Raw genomic sequence first — 25,925 nt, 5'->3', positions numbered from 1 at the left:
GTGTGTGTGTTTGTGTAGGTATACATTTACTTACCGGTATGTATACATATATATGTGCATGTGTGCATATAAAATACTTTTTATTTTTATTATTAAAATGTAAAAATAGAGCTGTGTTTATGTATGTTAAAAATTATATACATATATATATATAACAATAATTATAGATTTTTTTTATAATTATTTGCTAGCTGTATTTTTGCTGTATCACGACTTATTCTATCGTAATCTTGATCAAATGATTTTTATTTATTTTTTTAACTATAAATATTTAAACTTATTTCCATATCATAATCCTAAACTGATTGTTAAATTATTTTAAGGTCAAAAATTACACACAAGCAATAGGTTTGGTTTTCACTGTCCTTATTTTTCCGCCCGTTCTGGCGGTTTGCATGATCTTTACATGGATTCCCTACTGTAATTATGTATTTTTTAATTGTCAGAAGTATTTTCAAAATAACCAGATGTTATAAACATGTCTTGTCAAATCATGCAACCAATTACGGTGATTCAAACCACAACCTCATGGAGAAAATGATTCCTCCTTTAGGTTGGTTTTAGGTTTGAATCAACATGTTGTATTTATTTTTTAGAATTATGTCGAGAGCGCTGGGCTTTTCTCGAAAACCTCAATCCATGTCATTTCAACCACCAGATGCTTTTGAGCGAACTGAAATACTGTATGAGGATGAATCTCTTGTGCCATATGTTCATATCATAATTAGTGCCTCAGACAGACAGACTACACAGAAACTTGACTTCTTAGTAAAGGTTTTATGAAAATATACATGCAGGGTGGGACTTGTCATGTGACCCAAGAGTCACATGATATCATGAAAGCTTTCAGAACTCGTTTCCATGGCAGTTTGTAGTACAGTGTAAATATTTGGCCATTTTCTTTGATTCAAGACTTCCTGACCACTGCTCAAAAATGACAACAAAACACCAAAACAGAAATAAAGTCAGCTAGTATTTATGAAACTGACTGTAACCAAAGATTGTGGGAAATATATTAACATCCTATATATTAAATATCCTGTTAATAAGCAAAGTGTTCAGGAACAAACGTATCTTTATCTCCATCTAGTGGTTGTTGGGTGAGATTGCAACTGTCATGAAGAATCAAATCAATCCTTGATGTTTTGAGGGAAAGAAACAAGTGAAGACGATTGTTATTTTCATATTTTTATATACTTTTCATGACATTTTATATGCACATAATTTTCAGGCAGTGCATGGTTATAGTACTTCCCCATAGATATACTGTATGCAACACACACATTTGACACAGACTTGACCACAATGACATCAGTACACGACCAGAGGAAGAGGAATTCTTCTTCATCACTATCAGTCTTTAGTGTCATTCAGTGTCTGTATATAATATTCATCTCCCACTTCAGAAGTTTGTTCACTCACACGGTCCAAAAATATCAGTCCATTTGACTTCTTTTCGCTCCTGACCCATGAGAGGGACCTTTGGCAGTTTTTAACAGTATTGGCCAGTGTTTTATAGTTTCTCATCTCTCCAGAAAACACACTCCCAGGCACTCAGAGGAAAGCCAGAACTACCATTAGCATAGAAAAGCATTATTGCTCCCGGCTGTGAATTAGAAACAAAGGATTTAAAATGTCACATTCTTTCTTTGTGTCTTCAGAAACACTTATAATGTTACGCAACTGTTCCACCATGTGACTGCTGTGAGAGTTCTTTTAGAATGTTGCTACATGGTTGCTAGGGTGTTTTGCATGGTTGTTAGGTGATTACATACTGGCATTGCGAAGTCTCTGTGGTATTTGTTTTTGCCAACCCTAAATATGAGCAAAAGTGATGCTTGCTTGTCTTAGCAAACATATGCAATCTTTGGAATATATTTTCCTCATGATGTTAAAACTATGTGGCTACAAACCCTCTTAAAATTGTCAGCCTAAGGGCAAGATATATGACCAATATCCAAAAGTGAATCATTCAGACGACTCATATATGGTATTTTATCAATAAGATGTAACGCCCATTCACACCAAGAACGATAACGATAAAGATATCGTTGTTTGACAATAGTTCTAAAAGAATAGCAGAGTCCTACAGAAGCTTGTTTCCGCCACAGAATACAATTATTTTAAAAAAAAAATTTTCTTGCATGATATAAAGTTGCAATTGCGAGTTATAAATATATATTTTCATGCAATTGTTTACATCTTGCAATTTGACTTTTTCTAGCAATTGGAATTTTTTTATCTCGTAATCCTGACTTTTTTCTTACAATTGTGACTATTTATCTCTCAAATCTGACTTTTTTTCTTGCAATTGCGACTTTTTATCGCGCAATTCTGACCTTTTTTCTTGCAATTGCAACTTTTTATCACGCAATTCTGACTTTTTTCTTACAATTGTGACTTTTTATCACACAATTCTGACTTTTTTCTTACAATTGTGACTTTTTATCACACAATTCTGACCTTTTTTCTTGCAATTGCGACTTTTTATCTCGCAATTCTGACTTTTTTCTCGCAATTGTGACTATCTCTCAAATCTGACTTTATTTCTAGCAATTGCAACTTTTTATCGCGCAATTCTGACCTTTTTTCTTGCAATTGCGACTTTTTATCACACAATTCTGACTTTTTTCTTACAATTGTGACTTTTTATCACACAATTCTGACCTTTTTTCTTGCAATTGCAATTTTTATCTCGCAATTCTGACTTTTTTCTCGCAATTGCAACATTTTATCTCGTAATTCTGACGTTTTCTTGCAATTGCGACTTTTTATCAAACAATTCTGATTTTTTTCTCGCAATTGCAACATTTTATCACACAAGTCTAAATTTTTTCTCGCAATTGCAACATTTTATCTCACAATTCGGACTTTTTTTCTCGCATTCGCCAGTTTATATCACGCAATTCTTAGAAAAAAGGCAGAATTGCAAGATGTAAACTCGCAATTGCAAGAAAAAAGTAAGAATTGCGAAATAAAAAGTCGCAATTACCTTTTTTATTCAGTGGCAGAAACAAGCTTCCATACAAGCCACTACTATAACAAGAAATAATTTTTCTCCAGCTGATGAACATTAACATCCAATTAGAATCCATCCTGTTTTTAACAGCTTGAGCATTTAAAGCAGCAGACGACAAAATTCCAGCGTACGGTTAGAATAAACATACGTTATCATCCACTAGTGTGGATGCTAAAATGGTTATCTTTGTAGTTATCGTTCTTGGGGTGAACTGACCTTTAGGTAGTACAAAGTTTTTGTCAAATGCACAATAGTTTTTGTTTTCTAATTCACAGGAGTGGCTGCAATAAAATGTATATCCTCTGCACTGCATTACAATGTAATTGTATATGCAAGTAACATTTTAATAAATATTCTGAGTTTGGTGCAACTTAAGCTTTATGAACAACATCTATCAGAACAAATAATTTTTGCATGTACAGTCAGAGGTGTAAAGTCCAGGTTCAGAAAGTAAAAGTCCTGCTCAGTATTTTGTTCCAATCACCTGGATTTGCTAATTAGCACAGTTTTTCAGCCAGGAGAGAGAAGTAATTAGTGAACTGGTGGAATACACATATGGCAGGACTTTTACTTTCTGACCCCTGGACTTTACACCTCTGTGTACAGTAATGCACTTTCAATGGAAGTCAATGGGGATAAAATATGCACTGGGATAAATGGATAAAATATACACCATTTTGAATGTATAGCCAAGAGACTTAAACATCACACGGTACATGTTAATCACTGTTATTTCCATTATTTTGTCCTATTATGACCATGTAAAATCCAGTAACACTCCACAGACTTGGATCGTACAGTAAGTGCATCACTGTAAATGTAATTTAAGGACGAGTGAAAATTATTGTCTGTGCTAAACGACAGCTGGCTACAGATAGACGTCTTCAGTAGAATATACTTTGTAATCAGATGCTAGAACTTTCTCTCTGGTAACACTGAAATTGAGCAGATGTTAAACACTGGCATCATTCACCTGTAATCACGTCTACAATATCTCCAATTCTTCCATCAATCACACAGTAATCATGTAGCAGACTGTAAGGTCTACGTTTCTTCTCAGCACATCAAAAAAAGGTGTAGACTCCCTTCCCTTCAGTTGAATTAGAGTTAGTGTAATTTATTGTTGCAATGTGTTGTTAAAATGGGAATTTATAGTTATACTACTTTTCAAAAGTTTGGGGGTCAGAAAGATTTTTTTGAGAAAAAGTCTCATAAAGGCTGCATTTATTTGATCAAAAATACAGTGATATTGTGAAATATTAATATAGTTTTCTATGTGAATATATTGCCACTTATTTTTTGTGATTAAAGCTGAATTTTCAGCATCATTACTCCAGTTTTCAGTGTCACATGATCCTTCAAAAATCACTCTAATACGATGATTTGCTGCTCATGAAACATTTATGATTATTTTAAATGTTGAAAACTGTTTTACTGCTTCGTATTTTTTTCGGATTCTTTCATGAATAGAAAGTTGAAAAAAGAACAGCATTTATTTGAAATAGAAATCTTTTGTAACATTTCACATCCTTACTGTTAATTTTGATCCATTTAATGCATCCTTGCTGAAAAGTATTAATAATAATACTAATAAAAAACCTAATTGACACCAAACCTTTAAACAATAGTGCGTTCTTTTAAATTGCCCAAGTTTTTTTTTTTAAATTGCCCAAGCTCCTTGTCTGTGCCCAATTAATTATTAATATAATAAATATCTAAAAGTGTGGATTCGACATTGTTAAAATGAAAAGTGGACATTTGTTAATTACATAAATACCTGAAAATTTGTCCACCAATTCATCCGCTCTGATACAGGGATGTTTGGTTGCATAAACGTTCGGAGATCTCATGATGTCTCAGTGATCGGAGGGTCACACGGACCAGACCTGCTGCTCTTAATCCAGTTTGCTCTTGACTACTGTTGCCACGGTAACCGACCGGAGGCGTGCAGAAGCCTCTCGTTATTCTTTGCATAGACAGACAGGTCTGTCCTATTTAGCAAATACGTCGTCATCACGTTGCACATGATTGAATCAACCTGATGATCAGATTCTAGATTTTCGTGCAATTCGGTGCAAAAGTGACACTATAGCTTATATCCTGTTTTTCCTCAGCACCATCATGTCATATTGTGGCCAGCAGCATCATTATAACTCTCTCTCACCGTGTATCTGCTCTAATGCCCGACTTTCTAGTTGCTAAGAGACGAACAAGTGCCAACTGGCATGAAATCTCCCATTGCGACGGTCGATTTCCATGTGATGTTTTTGCTTGTCCTTCATGTGAACCAACATCTGTTGCTTTGTTGTTAAATTCATACAATTTGTTTCAAGTGAAATAATGTGTAGCTAGCATGAGTTGGTTTACAGCATGTTATCTTTCAAGGAGTGTTTTAACAGAATTCAGTATTTTATACGTCTGCGCTCGCTCTTAAACTCCAAGCGATGGATTTGCTTTATAAGGGAAGACGTGTTAAAATGTGTTGATTTCAATATTAGTACTTGTATATCGCATAATATGAACACGGACTCTGTACAAACGTCCTTTAAAGTCAACATGAAAGCGACCCTTTTATTACAACACACACTTGTGCACAATTTGTGCATGTTATTTTAAAGTAAAATCTGGTCTTTGTAATTGTTCTGGTACTGTATGAAACACACAATAAGTGAAATGGGTTGCAAACCGGGCTTGACACTAACTTTTTCGCCTAGTGGTTTTCCAAAGTTACTAGCCACAGTTTTGACTACCATGGGGAAAAACTGCCATAAAGATATTTTTAATATTATCTCATAATTTGGCTGCAGAAATATTAGGCTGCTGTCACTTTAAGAACTGACACACAGATCCATTATACATACGTTTTCTCTCTCAACTGTTACATTCACTTAAACATAAACTGACTGTGTTTACATGAATACTTGCCAAGACCGGCATTTTGACATTATTTTGTGTGTATTTGACCGTTTGAGTGCAATAAGCAACGAAATATAACTCAATTTAGTACTTTAGAAGTATATTTTTAATAATATTTTTAGTATTATCTCATAATTTGGCTGCAGGAATATTAGGCTGCTGTCACTTTAAGAACTGACACACAGATCCATTATACATACGTTTTCTCTCTCAACTGTTACATTCACTTAAACATAAACTGACTGTGTTTACATGAATACTTGCCAAGACCGGCATTTTGACATTATATTGTGTGTATTTGACTGTTTGAGTGCAATAAGCAACGAAATATAACTCAATTTAGTACTTTAGAAGTATATTTTTAATAATATTTTTAATATTATCTCATAATTTGGCTGCAGGAATATTAGGCTGCTGTCACTTTAAGACCTGACGCACATTTACTTAAACATAATTGACTGTGTTTACGTGAATACTCGCCAAGACCGGCATTTTGACATTATTTTGTGTGTATTTGACTATTTAAGTGCAATAAGCAACGAAATATAACTCAATTTAGTACTTTAGAAGTATATTTTTTATAATATTTTTAATATTATCTCATAATTTGACTGCAGGAATATTAGGCTGCTGTCACTTTAAGACCTGACGCACATTTACTTAAACATAATTGACTGTGTTTACGTGAATACTCGCCAAGACCGGCATTTTGACATTATTTTGTGTGTATTTGACTATTTAAGTGCAATAAGCAACGAAATATAACTCAGTTTAGTCCTGAGTGGCGGCTTTATGTGCCGCACTTTGGGTGTTTGAGCACAAAATCTGCTCGAATTTGTCAAATTATGCGCAATCGCACGGGGAAATTCAAGCCCTGTAACAGCAACAAGATTCATCCGGAGCAAATTAATCGGGTGAGTGAGGAGAGGCGGGGTTGTGTGTCACTCGCTGTCTTAGAGATGAGAGAGAGAGTGAAAGCACAGCTGGTATTGTGTATCTATTCTGCAGGAAATTTAGTATTGGAAGCGTTTCAGATATTTCAGTATGGATATGTATAGAAAAATCAATGTCTACATTGCACTTAGTTTATCATATCAGATGCCTTTTTATAAGACTACTGAAATCGAAAAATGTATATATTATATGTAATATTCAACCCGCCAAAGTGTCTAGTAGTACGAAGTGACTGCGTTACACGCCACTGATGCAAACAACCGCATTTGTTAATGTCAAGCCCAGGTCGCAAACATTTCATGTTGACTTTAAACACTCTCTTGGTTTGGATTGCAATAGTTTTTTTCTCATATCTTTCTCATAGTTCAGTCCCGCCTGGACAACAACACTTTGATTTCGGACATCCAGTCCTTTTGTTTAGACAGCACAAGAAGGAAAGATATTGTCCAAAGGTAGCAGAGAGACACAAAGGCATCGTGATGTCATAAACCACCATCATTGGTTTAAAATCAGCTGCTTCTTTTCCCCTCATCGCTAGTTCTCACCGAGAGTCTCTTTGAACACGCGATTCTTTCTCACCCCCGTCTCGACACCCGCTAGGACCATCTGACCAAAAATCAGCTCTCAGCCAAGGTGACGGTTTCAGCCTGCCATCAACAGCCTTCTGATTGCTTTACCCCAAAAACGTCAATCATCAGGTTACTTGTTAAGGGGCTTGTTGACCTTGGGAGTCCCTGTGATGTTGCCGTTGGCGACACTGAGCGTCTGGACGGGTGTGACGTTGTTGACTGTTGTCTGGTCGGCTGTTACCTTGGTAACCGTGTTCTTTTTGGAATTGTCAGGTTCCCAGAGGAAGAACTCATGCAAGAGAGTGTTGACCGTTTCTGGGCATTCCATCATCACCATGTGACTGCCTTCCTCGATTACTTTCAGGAATGCAAACAAGAGGATCTGAAATAAAGACAATTTACAATTATATTATGTGTTTATTATATTGTAGAATATTACATTACAGCATTTATATATAAATCACATAACTTAAATATTTTTTAAACCTTTCCATACCTTACAAAAAATATATTTGTATAATGTATTTATGTAGATATTATTTTTATATAATAAAGAAATAAAAAAATCTATATTTATTATATTTAAAAATAAATAAACGCGCACACACACACAAACATATATATAGACATGTATTTTTTTAAACCTTTTCATAGCTTACAAAAATATATTTTGATAATGTATTTATATAGATATTATTTTTATATAATAAAGAAATAAAAAAATCTATATTTATTATATTTAAAAATAAATAAACGCGCACACACACACAAACATATATAGACATGTATTTGTAAATGTTTATGTAACTAATGTATTTATAAAATATAACATTTTAATGTTTATGTATATATAATTTATTCTAATTTCTAATTAATAAATAATCCAATTAAATAATAGTATAATAATTTATTATAATATATTATAATAAAAACGAATTAATGTAAATGACATAATTTAAATAGTAACATTTTTTAAATGTATTTTGTCAATTTTATTTGAATATAATAAAGACATTTAAAAATAAATATTTGCTATTAAATTTGTTTAAAAATAAATACGCACATTATATACACATGTATATAAATATATAATAGACATGTATTTGTAAATGTGTATGTAAACTATTTTTAATGTATAATGCGTATATAGTTTAATCTAATTTCTAATAATGAATAAAGTTGGCTTTTGCATGTGAAGTCTTCATATATACATATATATTAATTACATATAAACTATCAACAATATTTAAATTATATATTATATCAATTATAAAACTAATGTTAATCTTGTTATTTTTTTTGTATGTTTGTATATGATCAAACAATCAGTCTTATGGTTTGAGCTAAACGTTGTATTTTCTTTCTTTTTCTTTTTTTTTACATTTGTGTGCCTGCAGGAAGTCCTAACTGACGTCAGCAAGAGTTCAATGAGCAGCACAATGAGATGCCATTGTTTGATTCAGAGCACATCTGCATGAGGACATGTGTAACGCTCCTCTGACATGAACAGCCCATTACAGCACAGAGACACTCTTGTGTTGAAGAGTCATGAGTGAGCCAACATCACACCTCCAGAGAACACACACTGGCTGTATCCTAATTCACACACTATTCATCCTGCATAGAATACAAGATTATATTTGTGTGAGTCTCACAAAAAATGTTACGTGCTAATATTTTACTACAAAATCAAAAATACAGGGTATAGAGTCACAGTAGGAATCACTATGATTATACACTACACACTGAGTGGCAGCATTAGTGTTCAGCTTTAATGATGTGAAAACACTTCTAGCTGTGCGATTAACTGTACAAATAGAGTCAACAAGAAATCAGGGGGCAGTTGCATAAACATAGCCATTATGTTAAGAAATAGAGTGTTACTGGATCCGGAAATATATTTCATTTTTCCCATTGGGATTTTAAAATAGATAATGCAAGATTTTGATGGCTTATTTTATTTACTTGGTGGCTTTTTTTATCATTCAAAATTAGCTGGGTGGGTTTCTGTGGTGTGACAAACTCAGAACACATACTTAATTTTGAGGGACTTTAAAGAGTTATAAGCCATGAAACAAGCCAAGCTGCTACAGGGTGAATCACAACAATACAAAACTTTGATTTGAAGCAAGAAAGTTTCTTAAAATTGGACAAAAAGGCAAAGATAGAAGACTGTGTACTTAACAGCTTTAGTGAGGGAAAAAAATACAATCCCATGAAGCATTGCGAACAATCAAATTAAAAACAATGGAGGAATATAAAACTACTAATTTACAAATGTTGATTATATATATATAAACATATTTTAAGTTTATTGCAAAATATGCATAAATATACAAACATTTTAGTATTTTGAGATCGTAGAGAGATAGATTTGATTACGTCATTCGCAGTGCTTCATGGGAGTGGGCGGAGCTAAAGAGCTCTTTTTGAGTCTGATTGGTGTAATTTTCTGCACAGCATCATGGGTAATGTAGATTTTCACCAGGAATTCCACTGTTAAACATGATTATTTTTAAAATAAGCTGAAATAATGTGGGCTGACGCCTTCAACACAAGCAAATACCATCGATTAACAACCTCGTAGCTCACAGTATTTCTTCTTTAAAGGTTTATAAGTTATCGATTAAAATAAATTTCCCTATGGAGAAAAGTAATGGAGTTTTTACTTCCGGAACCCGACTGTTGCGCTCTATTAATATGTCAAGCGAAAAAAAAAATTTGTTTTAACTTGTTAGACTAGGTTAGACTACCCTAGGTTACATATTGTATTGACATCTCATCAATTAAATTTTTACCATCTTATATTTTGCATAACTGCACATGTTTTTGTCAGCGTTTATAAAAAATAAATATAAATCCATTAAAAGCCTTGTGTTCTACAAAGGGGGATGATTAGATAATGTTAGACAAACACAGTTTTCCTCACAAAGCAAGTTTAGTTAGATACATGAAATATTGCTATGATATATAAATACTTAGTAAAAATAAAATCCTTAAAAATAGGCTTAATTTTTTTAATGCAAAATCTAATTTTACATTTCTTTCTTTTGTTTTTGAGTTGAATTATGACCTGGACATGTTCTTAAACTGCTGAAACCACCAGCAAAAATCATGCATTGTGTGCACAGTAGAAGTATGTGATTTGTGACGCAGCCAAAAAAAAAAACTCTCACAAGAAACAACCGCAGCACAATGAAAATACATTTGATGTGCACGAACCTCTGCCATCCGCTGATCCTCATCAATTGGAACAAACTTGTCGTACATGCCGTGCACCAGCAGTATGGGTACGGTGAGCTCGGCGTGGTAAACTTCATCCCCCTCGGGCCAGTACTGACCGCTCATCATCGCTCGCAGGACGAACGGAGAGACGTTAAACGCGTTTCCCTCTTTCAAGAGCTGCTTCTCTTTAGCTCCCTGCCTGGCGAAACCAGCTCTGTGTGGAAAACACAAGAACACACATGCTTTCTAACAGCGACCGTGTGCTTTTTGCAGAAGTCATTACAGAAACCATGACATGCCGGAAAGTGAACTCGAAAAATTTGAATATCGTGCAAAAGTTCATTTATTTCAGTAATTCAACTTAAAAGGTGAAGCTAATATATTATATAGACTCATTACATGCAAAGTGAGATATTTCAAGCCTTTATTTGTTATAATTTTGATGATTATGGCTTACAGCTTATGAAAACCCCAAAGTCAAAATTAGAATATTGTGAAAAAGGTTTTCATATCTGTAAGCCATAATCATCAACATTATTACAAATAAAGGCTTGAAATATCTCACTTTGCATGTAATGAGTCTATATAATATATTAGTTTCACCTTTTAAGTTGAATTACTAAAATAAATGAACTTCAAAATTAAAAAAATTCGAGTTTCACCTGTATATATATTAGGAAACTAAGAATAGAGATGTACACATACCCAACACAATTTTACATAATTACACGTACATCCTATATTCATACTTTGCAGTCACGTGACTTCCATGGATACCTGGCGGGCAACAAACGGGTATTTTCAACGTAGAGTCCTGTAGTTCCAGGTCTTAAGTAGCTATCAAGTCTGTTAGCGAGCTAGCTGCATAACTATGGACTAGAAAAAGGATTAACTCCAAGGTAGCTAAATTGTGTAAAGCAGACAAGGTTTTTTAAGATAATCCAGCAGTAATAATTCCTCCGTAAATAATCTAGCTCTACTGTTGGGTCATCTCTGGTTCTCATTGAAAACCATAGATATCACAAACCTCAAAACACCAACTTTTGTGTAGTAAAACTGGCGACGTCCTGCCAAGATCCTTGATTAGTTTACTGGGTTTCGTTGCTGGAGAACGACGTTCTTGCCCACCAGCCAGTACTTGTGACGTCACGTGCAAAGTATGAATTCTGTTTGATGTGTTTTGTTTTGATGGTCTCGTCTCTAACTGTGTTTTGTCTTATGTTCTGCTTTGATAAAGAGAACGTGTGTTACTTGAGGAAGCTCCAGGCGAGGCACGGGGACAGACAGTGCAGGACACAGGAGGGCAGCTGGAAGATTGAGCACAGACTCGGTTCCAGCGCTGTCGGGCCGCCTCCGTTGATCATCACCACCTTATGCACCTGTTCCGGATACTCGTGTGCCAGGAACGTACAGAACGACACCCTTCACAGGGACAAAACGGTGATCCGGGATTAGCAATAATTGCTCATGAAAACATGCCAGGAAGAAACACAGGCTTTTGTGAATTATAGAACTATTCAGTTAATGCAACACAAATCATTCATGTAGGCTCAACAGATTAAGTAGACCTCAATTTTACTTATGCATATGTGGATTGAAGACAATTAAATTAAGTCGGGACGAAATGTATAGCATTTGTGTTGGTTTAGCTCATTTTATTTTTCATTTAAAATATTTTTTTTTCAGTGTACTGTAGCAGTCATAAGCTTGGACACACTGAATTTAGTAATATTTATATACCATTATAGTATTTGTTAATATTTTGAATTAGCTTTTATATTTTCAGCTTTTATATTTTCAGTTTTCATTTTAGTTTAAGTAATTTTGTTTGTGCATGTCATTTTTATTATTATTTTTATATTTTAATTTAACTTTATAGTCTAAATTCAATTTATTTCTGTTAGTTTCAAAGGTAACATTTCAAATTTTTGTTTAAGTTTTGTAACTCTTATTTGTTCATTTTAAGTTATTACTAATTATTATTGTTTTAGTTTTAGTTACCTATGACACTGGACTAAATTTGTTTCTCATCATATATGTATTCTCCCTTTTCTCATCGCAAATCAGCTCGGAGTAGCCTTTATTTTAAATAAACATTAAGAAAATATTCGAAAAGGGAAAATAAAGTGCCTAACGGGTACTTAATAGTAGGAATAAAGTGTTTATCAGGCAGGGTTAGGGGTAGGGGTAGTGAGGGCTTTATTGTCCCAAAAAGGCTGCATTCATATAATGATTTTAAAAAATATAATCATTTACACTCAATGTTGTCATTATTGCATATACTGTTTTATAATGTACTACAATAGTATCTGCCACTAAGTGCAGTAAGTATAAATAGCATCTAACTACTATTTACACTTAGTGTAAATAGCCTCTGCCATGAATTACATCTCAACATATATTACAATAGAAAACAGTTATTTTATATTGTAATAATATTTAGCAATATTAAGTTTTTTTTTTTTACTGTATGTTCGTTCATATAAATGCAGCCTTGGTTAGTAAAAGAGTTCAAAAACATTAATGGTAACACTACAATAAGGATCATTAGTAGTTAACTACCTTAGTTAACATGAACTAAGAATGAACAATACTTCTACAGCATTTTTTAATCTTAGTTAATATTTAATACTTAGTCCATTAACATTAGTTAATGCACTGTGAACTAACATGAACAAACAATGAACAGCTGTATTTTTATTAACTAGCGTTAACGAAGATGAATAAATACTGTAACAAATGTATTGCTCATTGTTAGCTCATGTTAGTAAATACTAGTGATGTCAAACGATTAAAATATTTAATCGCGATTAATCACATTAATGTCATAGTTAACTCGCGATTAATCGCAATTAATCACACATTTTAATCTATTCTAAATGTCTCTTGATTTCTTTTTGTCCCATTCTTTTTTCTTATTTTAATGCTCTTATCAACATGGAAAAGTGGATCGGCTTGCTTTGTGCAAATGTTTTATTTATTGAAAACAACATTGGCATATACTGTGTTAAATTTCCCACTAACATTCTCACTTGGCGCAAATAATCTCTCACACAATGTAACACTGTCCATCAATAAAAGGTTGAAAGAAATACTGACGAGGTCCTGATATTGACGAGGGGGCGGAGAATTCGCATCAGCTGTGTGTGTGTGTGTGTGTGTGTGTGTGTGCTTGGCCATCATCAAGTGGTATTTCAGACTGGACGTGCTGCGATGACGATAGCTCAGTTCACAACGACAAAACACACAGATCACTTTGGTCTCGTCAATGGAACCATTTGGCAACTTTTTAAAAGTAAACTTTCAATTCAGAATCTTATTGGCGTCCATTTCGGCGTCTCGCGCTCGTCATCCACTCAAAACGTAACGTTAACCTACTATTTGGCCGGCTCGCAAGCCCAAACAAGTGTGTGCGGCGTGCCTGTTGTTTTGTTTCCGGTCTAGCTAGATCCGCTTGCGCTTTCAAAACGTCCTTGCGCGGCGCAAGCCATTGAAATGAATAGGTTGCGACCTGTTGCGAAAGCATGTGAAAAAAACTACAAAGTTTGCTAGGCCAAAAAGGCCGTTAATCGCGCGATAAAAAAATGAACGCCGTAAAAATGGGTTTGCGTTAACCCCGTTAATAACGCGTTTAACTGAAAGCCCTAGTAAATACTAATGTTAAAGGGGTCATATAATGGTACATGCACTTTTACAAGTTGATTGTACTGAAATGTGTGTTGGCAGTGTCTGTACACAACCATCATAAAATGATAAAAATCCATCCAGTGTTTTTGTTTTAATCTCCATATATGTTTTCCCCTGCCTCAAATCGAGCCGTTCGAGCCTGTGACGTCACAGACTCGCACGCCCCTCCCACGATTGTTAAATGACAGCACCGTTTCAACACAGACCCGCCCTCGCTCATGAGCCAGCTGTCAATCATAGTCTGCGCGGACCGGCGCGGTCATTGTTGATATGCTGGAGCACTGTCTATGAGCAGAATGGCGTCTAAGCGATTGTGGTGTTCTGTTCTTGGGTGTAATAACGAACACAGTCATTTTAATGTTCCTAAATCCGAACCGCTGAAGACGCAGTGGCTGAGTTTGTTTTCGAAGGGAATATTCCCCACGAGCAACGTCAATGCTCTCATGTTTGCGCGAATCATTTCTCACCAGACTGCTTTATAAACGAGGATCAGTATAAAGCTGGATTTGCTAAGAAGCTGCTCCTGAAAAAAGGATCAGTACCAGATATTCGTGTTCCTGCTGAACCTCTAGAACAACTGAAGTGAGTGTAACGTTTTATTAACCTTTATATTAATATATTAATCTTTGCAAATCGCTAGCTGCACGCTTCACAATGAATGCGTCTAAGGTTTACACTCAGGGTACATTACGGCATGTTTTCTATGTACGACGTTCTCAATATAATTCATAATCCCACGTTTATACTGAACAACGCGTTATGGTTATTGTGTTATTGAGTTACGGTGTAGCACAGCACAGAGAGGCGGGGTGAGCAAAGCTCATTATCATTTAAAGTCATATGCACTGAAACGGCGTGCTGAAAACAGAGCTGTTTTTGACCAGGTAAAATTAGTGTTTTCTTACAATACTAATGAGAATTTTTAATTAAAGTATATTACAAACTTTTAATTTAGACCCTAAAGAATCATATTAGCTTGTACAAAAATGGCATTATATGACCCCTTTAACTAATGAACCTTATTGTAAAGTGTTACCACATTAATTAATCTTAATTATTCCACTCTTTTAACCAGTAGTGTGTGTACGTTGGGTAGAAGGGCAGTGCCTACCCGTATGAGTGACCAATGAGGATGTTCCGTTTTCTGGCATATCTCTTGAATATGGCGCGCAGGTCCTCTGCGAGTGCGTAGAAGGTGTACGCCGCCGCTATCTGAGGAGCAATGCTGGCGCCGTGACCCGCCAAATCAGGAGCGACGACCTCGTAACCCAACCGAGAGAAGAAGTCCAGCTGCCTCCCCCAGATGTCCAGCGAGCCGCCCACGCCGTGGATGAAGAACAGCGCCACGTCCGAATGCGTTCCCTTACAGCTGCTGATGCATCGCTGCGTGTCGATCAGCACGGTGCGCTTGGGTTTCCGTCGCCTGCGTCTGGGTGGAGGTGCGGGTTTCTGCTGGTCAGAGATGAGAAGAGCTGGAGCGGGTTTGGGATCCGGGGAGGACGGTGCAGTGGTGTAATCCGACAGCTCCACCTCCACCGTGCTGCACTGTTCCACGTCTCCGTTCTGGCACTGCAGGATCTCGGAGTGGAGGACATCTCCCAGGTTCTCGATCACCAGCTGGCCGTTGCGGTACACCGTGATCTTGCGCTTGCAGTGGACGCTGCTGCTGCTGCTCGGCTCTGGTTGTTCGTCTGTGGTTGCGGGACGTTCGGGGAGAATGTGGCGCACGCGAAGAACCCGGCCTGGCTTCACCTCCACAAACTCGAATCCATCAGCGGGCTTGCCGTCAGATGATTCAACTGGCAACACAACGCTGGTCGTCTTTCCCCACAGACAGCAGAAGATGCTCTCGGTGATGCTGGTCAACATGTCGCCGGTTTACCTGAAGACACACAATTACAATTACAACTTCACATTAACACTCGCCAAATTCGGGTGTATTTCATCAGTCACTCCTAGTAGACACTTTGGAGGGTTGAATTTTATACATTTTTCAATTGTAGTCTTTTAAAAAGGCATCTGAAATAATACATTAAATGCAGTGTAGTGTTGTAGCCTGGATGCCAGCCCGAATCCCGCCCACGACATTTTTTGGCTGGGAAGTTCGGTCTGGACTCGATCCATTGAGGAGTAATTATGATCGGTTCAGAATTAGTCGGGCCAATCAAATTGCCAGGGCGGGCTTTATACGATGATGGACAGATGATCTGCAGTTACGTAATCATCACGTTATCAAAGAGCGCTTTGGTTGAACTGGTTTCCCTCAGAGATCACTGCAGCTGGAGAACTGAGATGTATTCGCTATCGCGTCTGTTGTAAAAGAAATCGACAGCGCATTCATTTTAAAAGACGAACAGTGAACTGCAATCAAGGCATTTGTCGATCGGAAAGATGTGTTTGCCGTCCTTCCTACGGGATTCGGCAAAAGTTTAATTTATCAGCTGGCTCCGATGGTCTCTTAGAAGACGGGACGCAATGAAAACCCTGTGGTCGTTGTGGTTTCTCCTTTGGTCGCACTCATGGAGGACCAAGTAAAAGAAGCAACACTCATTATTTTACTACTTCTTCCAGCGTGCGTGCAGTTGAGTTCTGTTGACAATTTGCGTCGCTCATAAAAAAAACAAACACTTACTGCGTTGCTCTGATTGGTTGTAGGTCTATCCAATTGAGTGCAGAGTTTTTTTTTCCCCCTGATTCGGTTAAGACACGCCTCATAATCAAAGCCCTATGGAGCAGTATCAGACTCACAGTCTGACTAGAATACAGTATGAGTATGACGAAGTCAGGCTAGTAGTGTTGGCTAAATATCGATTCTTCGATACTGAAATATATGAAACGCTTCCAATACTCTTTTTCCACAGAATAGATACATGATAACAGCTGCGCTTTCTCTCTCTCATCTCTCCGAGAGCGAGTGACACACAAACCCGCCTCTCCTCACTCACTCGATTAATTTGCTCCGGATGAATCTTGTTGCTGTAAGAGGACTTGAGTTTTTGCATGGGATTGTACATACTTTTACTCAGTTCTGCAGATTTTGTGCTCAAACATCCACATAAAGCAGCCTCTCAGTACTAAATTGAGTTATTTTTTGAGTTATTGTGCTTAAACTGTCAAATACACACAAAATAAATGCAAAATGCCAGTCAGTTATGTTTTATGTGAACATAAACAGTTGAGAAAGAAAACGCATTTGTAACAGTTAGGGGTGTAACGATACACGTATTCGTATTGAACCGTTCGGTACGAGGCTTTCGGTTCGGTTTTCGGTACGCATTTTTAAACCGAACGGTTCGTTGGACCATTTTTCCTGCCGGCCAAAATTTCGTTATTTCAAATGTAGGCGCGTCGCGCGTGGCAAGCGCGCTCATAATGTAAGAGACGCTGGCGTGACCACAACATCAAATGGCAAATGTAATTTTGTAATTGTGTGGTTGACAGACCGTTTATCAGTTTGGACCAATGCAGCGCGAGCCGATCTTCATCATCAGCACTGTCACTACACAGCGAAATCCAGTAAAGAAAGCATCTGAATTCGCCACTGAAGTACTAACATCGCTGCGAGATCTAGTGAGAAACATTCACATTTCTCCGTTATTAACGGATCAAACAGCGCTGACGTGGAAACCAGGAGAAACATTGTGCCATGAATGAACTATCCAGTGTCCACAGATCAGCAACATTCACCATGGGTTTACTGTAGTGACACTACTAACTGTAACCATGGGAGTTTGGCAGGAATAGTAGGCTATAATGCTTTCAAGTAACATCACGTCGGTTTTATTTCGACATTATGAATACAATTGCTGCCCTCAAATGTTAATCTGAACTAAAATAAACCTTTGTTTATAACTACTACAATATTACATTTCATTTTGTCCAAGGAGATGTTTTGTTTTATATGCTCTAAGAAAAGTCAAGTATAGCTCCATCATTGCTCAAAGTAAAAAAATATCATGATGTTAGTTTTAATAAAAATATAATTAAAAAAATGAAATCAAGGAAATTTCTCTGGCATTTCTTTCTTTTTGCTGTATCGAAAACGTACCGAACCGTGACACAAGTGTATCGTATCGAACCGAACCGTGAATTACACCCCTAATAACAGTATAATGGATCCGTGCTTCATTTGTAAGAACTTTTTTCTGGAATACAAAATATGCTTAGCTTTTTTCTTAAGTTAGAAAATAAGAAGAAAATAGTAGTAAAGAGTGATTTTATTCTTCAGAATGTTTTGTGAATCCGGAATCCAATATAGAAAAGAATCCTGTTTGTTTTCATAATCGTTCATTGTAATAACTCAGATTTTAATAATGGCTTTGTGGTTGACATTACCAAGCCCTTGTATATTTTTCGACAAATATTCTCATAGATATACTTGTTCAAGAGTCACTTGTTCAATCGATCACCCCTGAATAAAATAAATGCATCTATAATTTTTTCCTCGTTGAATTTCTTGTTTCACTCAGAAGTAAAATGATCACATATTTTCTCTTCAGAACCGAAAGGTCCGTTCACAAATCACAGGTCAAACCCTTACCAGAGGAAACCAGTCCATGCTGTTCTGCTACCAATTTAACTTCCACCCAGTTCGGTGAGTTTAAATCTTCCTAACATCATTTTAGCTCCTGTTGCACTAATGCGGTGTAATTTGGTTATGGTGGATATTGTCGAAGCCTCCAGTCTTTGTGTGTGAGCTGCACAAAAGAAGCGCTGCATTGCTGTTCCAGCGAGCGACGGTATGACAGATGCTGTCAGCAAGGCTTTCACAAACACACCATGAAAAATGCAAACAACACTGCAGAGAGAGAGAGATCCAGAGAGCCTGGAGGCTGTCTGATATGGAAGCCCATAGGGAAGAAATAAGATCTCTATCGTATCTCAAATGCTTCTCCTAAACAGCAATGACATTAAATAGAGATAGAGAGAGATGTTTCCTTAGGGAAAAAAATGTGTCTCCCCTAGAGTTTCAGAAAAGATCTCAACAAAGTCTGCAATGATCTCAAACATTTCTCATCAAATTGTTAAATTGCTGTTCACATAAATTGTTCAGCTTGCTATATGACAACTATTGACTCACTTGTGCCGTTTTTTCGTTATTTCTATGACTTTAAGGGGAAACATCTGAGATAATTGCTACTCCATGCCACCAAACCAAGTATCAAGTATCCTGAGCTTTAAAAGAGCAACATCTGAGCACATAAACTCCTCTGGGAGTGTGAGATACTACAGAGGTAAGTATTAAAATGCACACACACTCACCCATGCAATTAATCTCAGTAAAAGCAAGTTACAGTGGGAACAGAGCGAGCTGCGTGTTGGATCGTGCCAGTGGAATCCTAGTAGAGAAGATGATTCACATTGTGACCTAAACAAGGATCTAAAAATAGCCTGGGCTCTTCCAATGTGCTTCCCTTGGGAACTAATGGAGAGAGTGTCCTGTATTGAACGTGACTACGATAATACCTGCATGCAAATCAATACACCTATCCAGCTGTGATTGTTTCTTGGAAGTGAATGCGGTTCCTGAATCCTGTGGAATATTTACAGCGGTCGATTTCTGTGCCGGCTCTATTAGATATATAGTCAAACCGAAGTCAAAACAGACAGCGGATCATCAGTATGCGCTGGACGCTTCCTAGATAAATGACGGACATAGACTCTGGACTGAATTATTAGTGAGCATGATTTGCTGATCGTGCGACTGAAGTCACAGATGAAAATATTGCTATTTTGTAATGTATTTGTACTGAAAAAATAATCAAAATCAATTACGATTATTTTCTGGTGTATATGAAATTGTGCATTGAAAAAAGTTAAATTGAAACAATTAAGGAAATTGTTAGTAATTTCACAAATAATTACATATTGAATTAAACATGAAACTGAAGTAGAAAGACTGAAATAGTGTTTTCTTGTAAAACACGCCCCAATTATGTTTATTTACAACTTAGCTATAAAACTGTATAATATAAAATATGTAAATGTACAGAAAGATGAATTATTTTCTGGTGTAAGAAAAATTGTTGCTGGAACTGTCATTGAAACATAACTATTATTTAAATGTTAACATGTATATGTACGAAAAGGTGAATTTTCTAATTTAAAGAAATTGTAGCTGCAAAGTCATATTGCAATATAATGTCATGTGTAAATGTAAACATAATATGTAGTGTGTAAATGTACAGAAAGATTCATTAGTTTATAGTGCAAGAGAATTGAAGCTATATAGCAATATAATTTAATATGTAAATGTAATATTTAATATGTAGAAGAATTATTTTCTGCTGTAAAACAAATTGTATATATAAACAATATGTAAATGTAAACATCGTGTTGTTTTTAAGCCTTTGTTGAAGTTATTTGTCTTTCAGCAGAATGTTGTTATCACTCGCTTTCCCCGAACAAACGCAACTCAACAACCCTCCATGTTTTTACTGGTGTTTGCTAATATATTCACAGTCAATCATCCACTCTATCCTCCGTCTCGCTCTTCTGAATGTTGTCCTTGTCTTTCACAGCCCTATCAGTCAGCAGACAGCCGCTTCCACAAAGGAAGTGACATGTTTATGACAGGCCAAACTTCCTGTTCTACAGCCAGAGACATTTAAAGGGGTGGTTGATTATGATTTCACATTTCTAACTTTAGTTAGTGTGTAATGTTGCTGTTTGAGTATAAACAACATCTGCAAAGTTACGACGCTCAAAGTTCAAAGCAAAGGGAGATATTTGCTTTTAAAATAAATTGCTTTTTAAGGACTACAACAAACGGCTGGTAGGAACTACACGAGCTTCCTCCCGGGTTAGTGACATCACCAACCTTAGAATTTACATAAACCCCGCCCCCGGAACACGATTTATAGATTATCAAGACAGAATGTGCTAATCAATGACTAGAAGATAACTACACATCAGCTACATAAACTCATCAACTAAACATTCAGAGATGTCCTGTTGCTTCTACATGTTGTCACTTCTTCTCGACTCGAGTCTCTCCATTATTGTCTGACTCCGGTTTGAACATAAACATTGATATTTTCAGTGCGTGTGTGACTCTGAGGTCTGTTGAAGCTCCGCCCCCTATGCCGGGAGCTGCAGCTCATTTGCATTTAAAGGGACAGACACAAAAACGGTGCGTTTTTGCTCCCACTCAAAAAGTGACAACTTTAACATGCTATATAAAAATATCTGTGGGGTATTTTGAGCTAAAACTTCACATACACACTCTGGGGACATCAGAGACTTATTTTAATCATTATGAAAAGGGCATTATACCACCCCTTTAATAAATCCACATGACCATTGAAACATACAAAAATTCAAATTAAAGACCACAAATAATAAAGCAACAAACATAACACACAACAAGATTGGTCATCATCTTATTCTGTCCTTCACCTGCTCGGTTTTTAGCAGAATCATCTTGAGGAACGATACATTATTCAGACTCAGCGAGAGAAGGTTTTTAGTGGTGATGTATTATTAATCATATGATGAGCTGGTGCGAAACATCTTAGTCTTGTCTTGCTGTTTTGTGTTTTTTTTTTGTTGTAACAATTATATATTTGTATATATCAACCACTTCTAACTGTAATCAAACTGCTATTTCTAGTCACTGAGGTCATAATCATATACAGTGATCTTAAACACTACACTTACAAATGTCCATGCCAGTGTCATTTATTTAAAAGATGCTGAAACATCAATATTGATGAAGAAGAGTGAAGTTAGTGTAAAGAAAGCAAGATTTGAGAGACGTTTTGCTGACATTTTGTTTGTTTATGTTTATATTTATTTATTTCATTCATGTATATTTTCCATTGACTTACTGAATTACATATATGTAATTTATAATACCATGATGAAAAGGAGGCAGGATGAAGAATATATTATATTTCCTGCCCCCTCCACAAAAGGATAAAAAAAATAAAAATAAACTCAACATATCAAAAGCATATCAAGTCCCCGTCAATACATGATGATAACTAATTAAAACAAACCAGAAACCAAAACATCAACCTGAAACAGATTTCTAAAGCAAAAGCAAACAAATGTCATTGCATTTTGTATCCAATGCAATGACATTGTGCGGTTCAGATGTTGTTTGGGGTCAGATTTACAGTAGTAGTTTTGTCTCGGGTCTTTCCCGCATATGTAAAGACCGTCCGGGATCCTCTAGGAATTGCTGTTTTTGCTGGATTGCTACTCTCAGCTTCTGCAGCGGTGAAAGTGTCGACTTCAGCACCTACGCTAAAATCAATGCCGCAGGCTGATCCTGCCATAGGACATCTCGTATTATGCTATTATGCAATGAAGTTATAGCTCTTTTTTTTTTTTTTTTAAGAAGAACGTCAGAGATCTTGTCGGTCAAACACAGAGACACATGATTTGTTTTTCAAACGCAGATTCTCTATTATCTGAAGCAAATGAGATGAAATTAAGTGTATTTATTTACAATTGACTAGAAAATTGTTTATTATTCATTGATTTTTTTGAGGGTTGAATGGCCAAATTTCATCTAATTAATCATCCTGGCAGTAAAATAGGCTGCGATTGCCGTTTTATCTTGATATCTCCTGTCTTTTAAAGTTATGCGAAAGCTTTGTGTGAGGCAAACGCCACAGAAGATGAAAGACGAGCTACAGAAGCGTTTTGAGGTTGAGCAGATGATGACTGATTTTTCGTTTTTGGGTGAACTCTTTCTTTAAACTGTAAGGCGGCTAGAAAAATAACAGCAAGTTCAGTATGGATGCAACAGTGAGATAGAGGAGGGAAACATCGATCTGCCAATTAGCTAATGATTCTCCAGCATCAGGTGCTGTTCACCACATCTCCACAGGGAACATCATCTGGAGAGGAAGAGGAAAAGGTCTATCTAAAGTAGATTTATTATGCATTAGCACTTTCCCAATGCTGCTTTATAAAGAACACTGTTTACATACCCTTCAGTGAGCAAGCCAATTTGTTTTCAACAATAATATTTATTAGTATTATCATTTGTCTGATTATGTTTTTTGGTAATGTCATCGCACTAAACTTTGTACTTCTTTTTCACGTTGCAGGGTAAATAATAAAAGCAAAAACCCACTTGCATGAATCAAAACTACAAGAAGTTGAACTCTCAATAGATTAAACCCATATTTTAGAATTAGAGTTTTAATACGTTTGACTATAGAAGATATTATTATTATATTTTTTCCTGTTGCAATGAACAAGCTTGTCAGTCCCCATTTGTACCTTTTGCTGCTCCTTGTGTATTCTGCTCAGTTATGTTTCGACTTACTGCAAGAATGCACTGCATATTACTGGGAAATTGATTGATTTTACCGTGGTCTTGCTATTGGACGATGGTGCATATAATATTTCACATGAAACCCAAAGCAAACTCTTGCATGCATTGCCCCACATTTGCCGAGTGGGAGTGTGTTTTGGTGTGTCATCATTCAGTCTGCAATGCAGAATTGGAGTGTGTAGGCACTAGGTTGTTGTACAGTATGCTGATTAGTAACCTACATTAAGAACACTATGTACAGTCTCAATGAAGCCGACTCGTTATCCACAAGGGTTTAGTGTGTCATTGAAGCACGCTTAGAATGCAAGTCATTTCATCTAAGAAGGATGGTGTTTTAATAAATGATGCACTGCAATGCATCAGCACAACCCCTCCAGTAACAATGATGCCTCATTAACCTTAGAATTTTTTGCAATTAATGTTAATATTGTCTTGCATCCTAGAGCAGGTTTCCATGCAAAACATGTACACATCAATGACACTGATTGATTGATTGATTGATTGGTTGCTGCGCAACGCATTGGTTTGCAAAACACACTGCACACTGTAAAGCATCACACTTTAACGAGACGGTTAACTAGCATGCAACCTTACGTTATGCATTTGAAATGTGATTTTGAAATATGATTCTTACCTGTATCGATGTCTGTGAGACGAATCGGATTTGTAAATTACGCACCACAATTTCTTGCAGGGTTTAAGATCTCTCGAAACACAGTGAAAGCTATTCAAATAACCTGTTAGTTCAACCCACTAATGTTATTTAAATCGGATTCTGCAGAGGAGATGATTTGGCATCTGCATTCTAATCTAGATTTCAGATTGTAGAGAGATAAAGATGCATGTTGATAAAGCCGTTCCAGCGTCGGGGAACTGCTCCTCTCGGCATCCTCATCCTCATCCTCACTCCTCACGCCTGGGTTATTATCCAGCCCAGTGCCCTTGTTTTCTCCGGGAGTCGGGAACCATGTCTCGGTTCGTGTTCTGTTTGACTGACAGGAGGTGTAACGAACTGTAGGGCTTCCTGCAGTGAGTTCTGACCAATGCAGTGTCTTCTAGTGCTGTTGCTATGCCCAGAAGAGAGAGAACGCAAGAGCTCCGGTTTATAGCCCAGTACAGCACATTTACACATATGCCATAATAAACAGCGTAAATGACTTTAAAAAAGAAGAAAGGAATTACTGACCGTCTATTCCAAATATGTTTGATAGACAATCTCAATTTTAACAAATCACTTTTTTTGTGGTCTACCTTTGACATGTAAATTCATAATAGTAATAGGCTATTAAGACATCTGTTTTCAACTGTATTTTTTGACCAACGAAATGCTGCTTTGGAACATAAAAACCCCTATTTTAAAAACAAAACAAAACAAAAAAATGCACTGATCTACTGACTTTTGGACAGTAGCGTATATAAATATATATTGAAAACAATATGTAGCTTCTGTCGATTCTGAACCGACAACTAAACAAAATAACATGTAGGCCTATAGGTTCTGACCAAATGTTAACTGCTGCAGTCTATTTAAAATGTTTAATCAATTTAAAACGAATTATAAAACGAGTTATAAAATAAAAAAATTAAAAATTGGTTTGAATGAATGATTCAATGACTCAATCATAAATATGTCAGCGTTTTTGATACATCTTTAAGTCACTTGTCGCCACCTACTGGTGTAACGATTTTAGCAATAATTGTTTTTTCGTGGTAATAAGGCATATTTGTCCACCCCAAATTTCCATGACTAAGTTATTTTGTGTTTGTATCTAGCGCTTTAAGAATGGCGCATTACAAATAAAATGTAGGCCTATTATTATTATTGTCTGTAATTCGCATTAGTCTGAATGATAATTCTTATTCAATTATTACTGTAATACAGCAATGAAAATCATCTTGTCTTGACAAAATGACTTGAATTCACATTATATAGTAGTATTCAACCTTTTTCTGACCCCTAGCTTGATGTATAGAGATTGAACATGGAGCCAAAGTACGTTTGCATTGTAAGTCTGGCATATATACCCACATTCATGTATTTACATACTTTATGATCTGTACATTGCAAAGCCATTAAAATAATTATTTCAGAGGACAGTCATACTCATATTATGTTTTACTTAACATGTACAATTTTTTTTAGTGAAACAGGCACCAGGGATTTGTTTAACGGGTTAGATACACTCAAGAAATGAAAAATGAACAAAAATAATCAATTTTATTGCCACCGCTAAAAGAGAACAGCATTTCCGTAAAATAATGA

The 25,925-nt window shown here is 36.2% G+C and overlaps 1 protein-coding gene across 1 annotated transcript; it reads right to left on the bottom strand.

Annotated features, from left to right (window-relative positions):
* Positions 1-7,420: 7,420 nt before the first annotated feature.
* On the bottom strand, positions 7,421-24,408 carry abhd8a (abhydrolase domain containing 8a). Its single transcript, XM_056271680.1, has 5 exons — positions 24,297-24,408; positions 15,482-16,252; positions 11,935-12,105; positions 10,681-10,897; positions 7,421-7,840 (listed from the first exon to the last, which is right to left on the bottom strand). Exons 2-5 carry the CDS (start codon positions 16,237-16,239, stop codon positions 7,589-7,591), a joined length of 1,398 nt encoding a protein of 465 aa, XP_056127655.1. The 5' UTR covers positions 16,240-16,252; positions 24,297-24,408; the 3' UTR covers positions 7,421-7,588.
* Between the last annotated feature and the right edge of the window lie 1,517 nt (positions 24,409-25,925).

Source organism: Rhinichthys klamathensis, unplaced genomic scaffold (genome assembly GCF_029890125.1).
Source record: "Rhinichthys klamathensis goyatoka isolate OS25496 unplaced genomic scaffold, OSU_Roscu_1.1 h1tg000323l_1, whole genome shotgun sequence".
NCBI classification, from domain to species: domain Eukaryota; kingdom Metazoa; phylum Chordata; class Actinopteri; order Cypriniformes; family Leuciscidae; genus Rhinichthys; species Rhinichthys klamathensis.
This window is presented reverse-complemented; position numbering and strand designations above follow the sequence as displayed.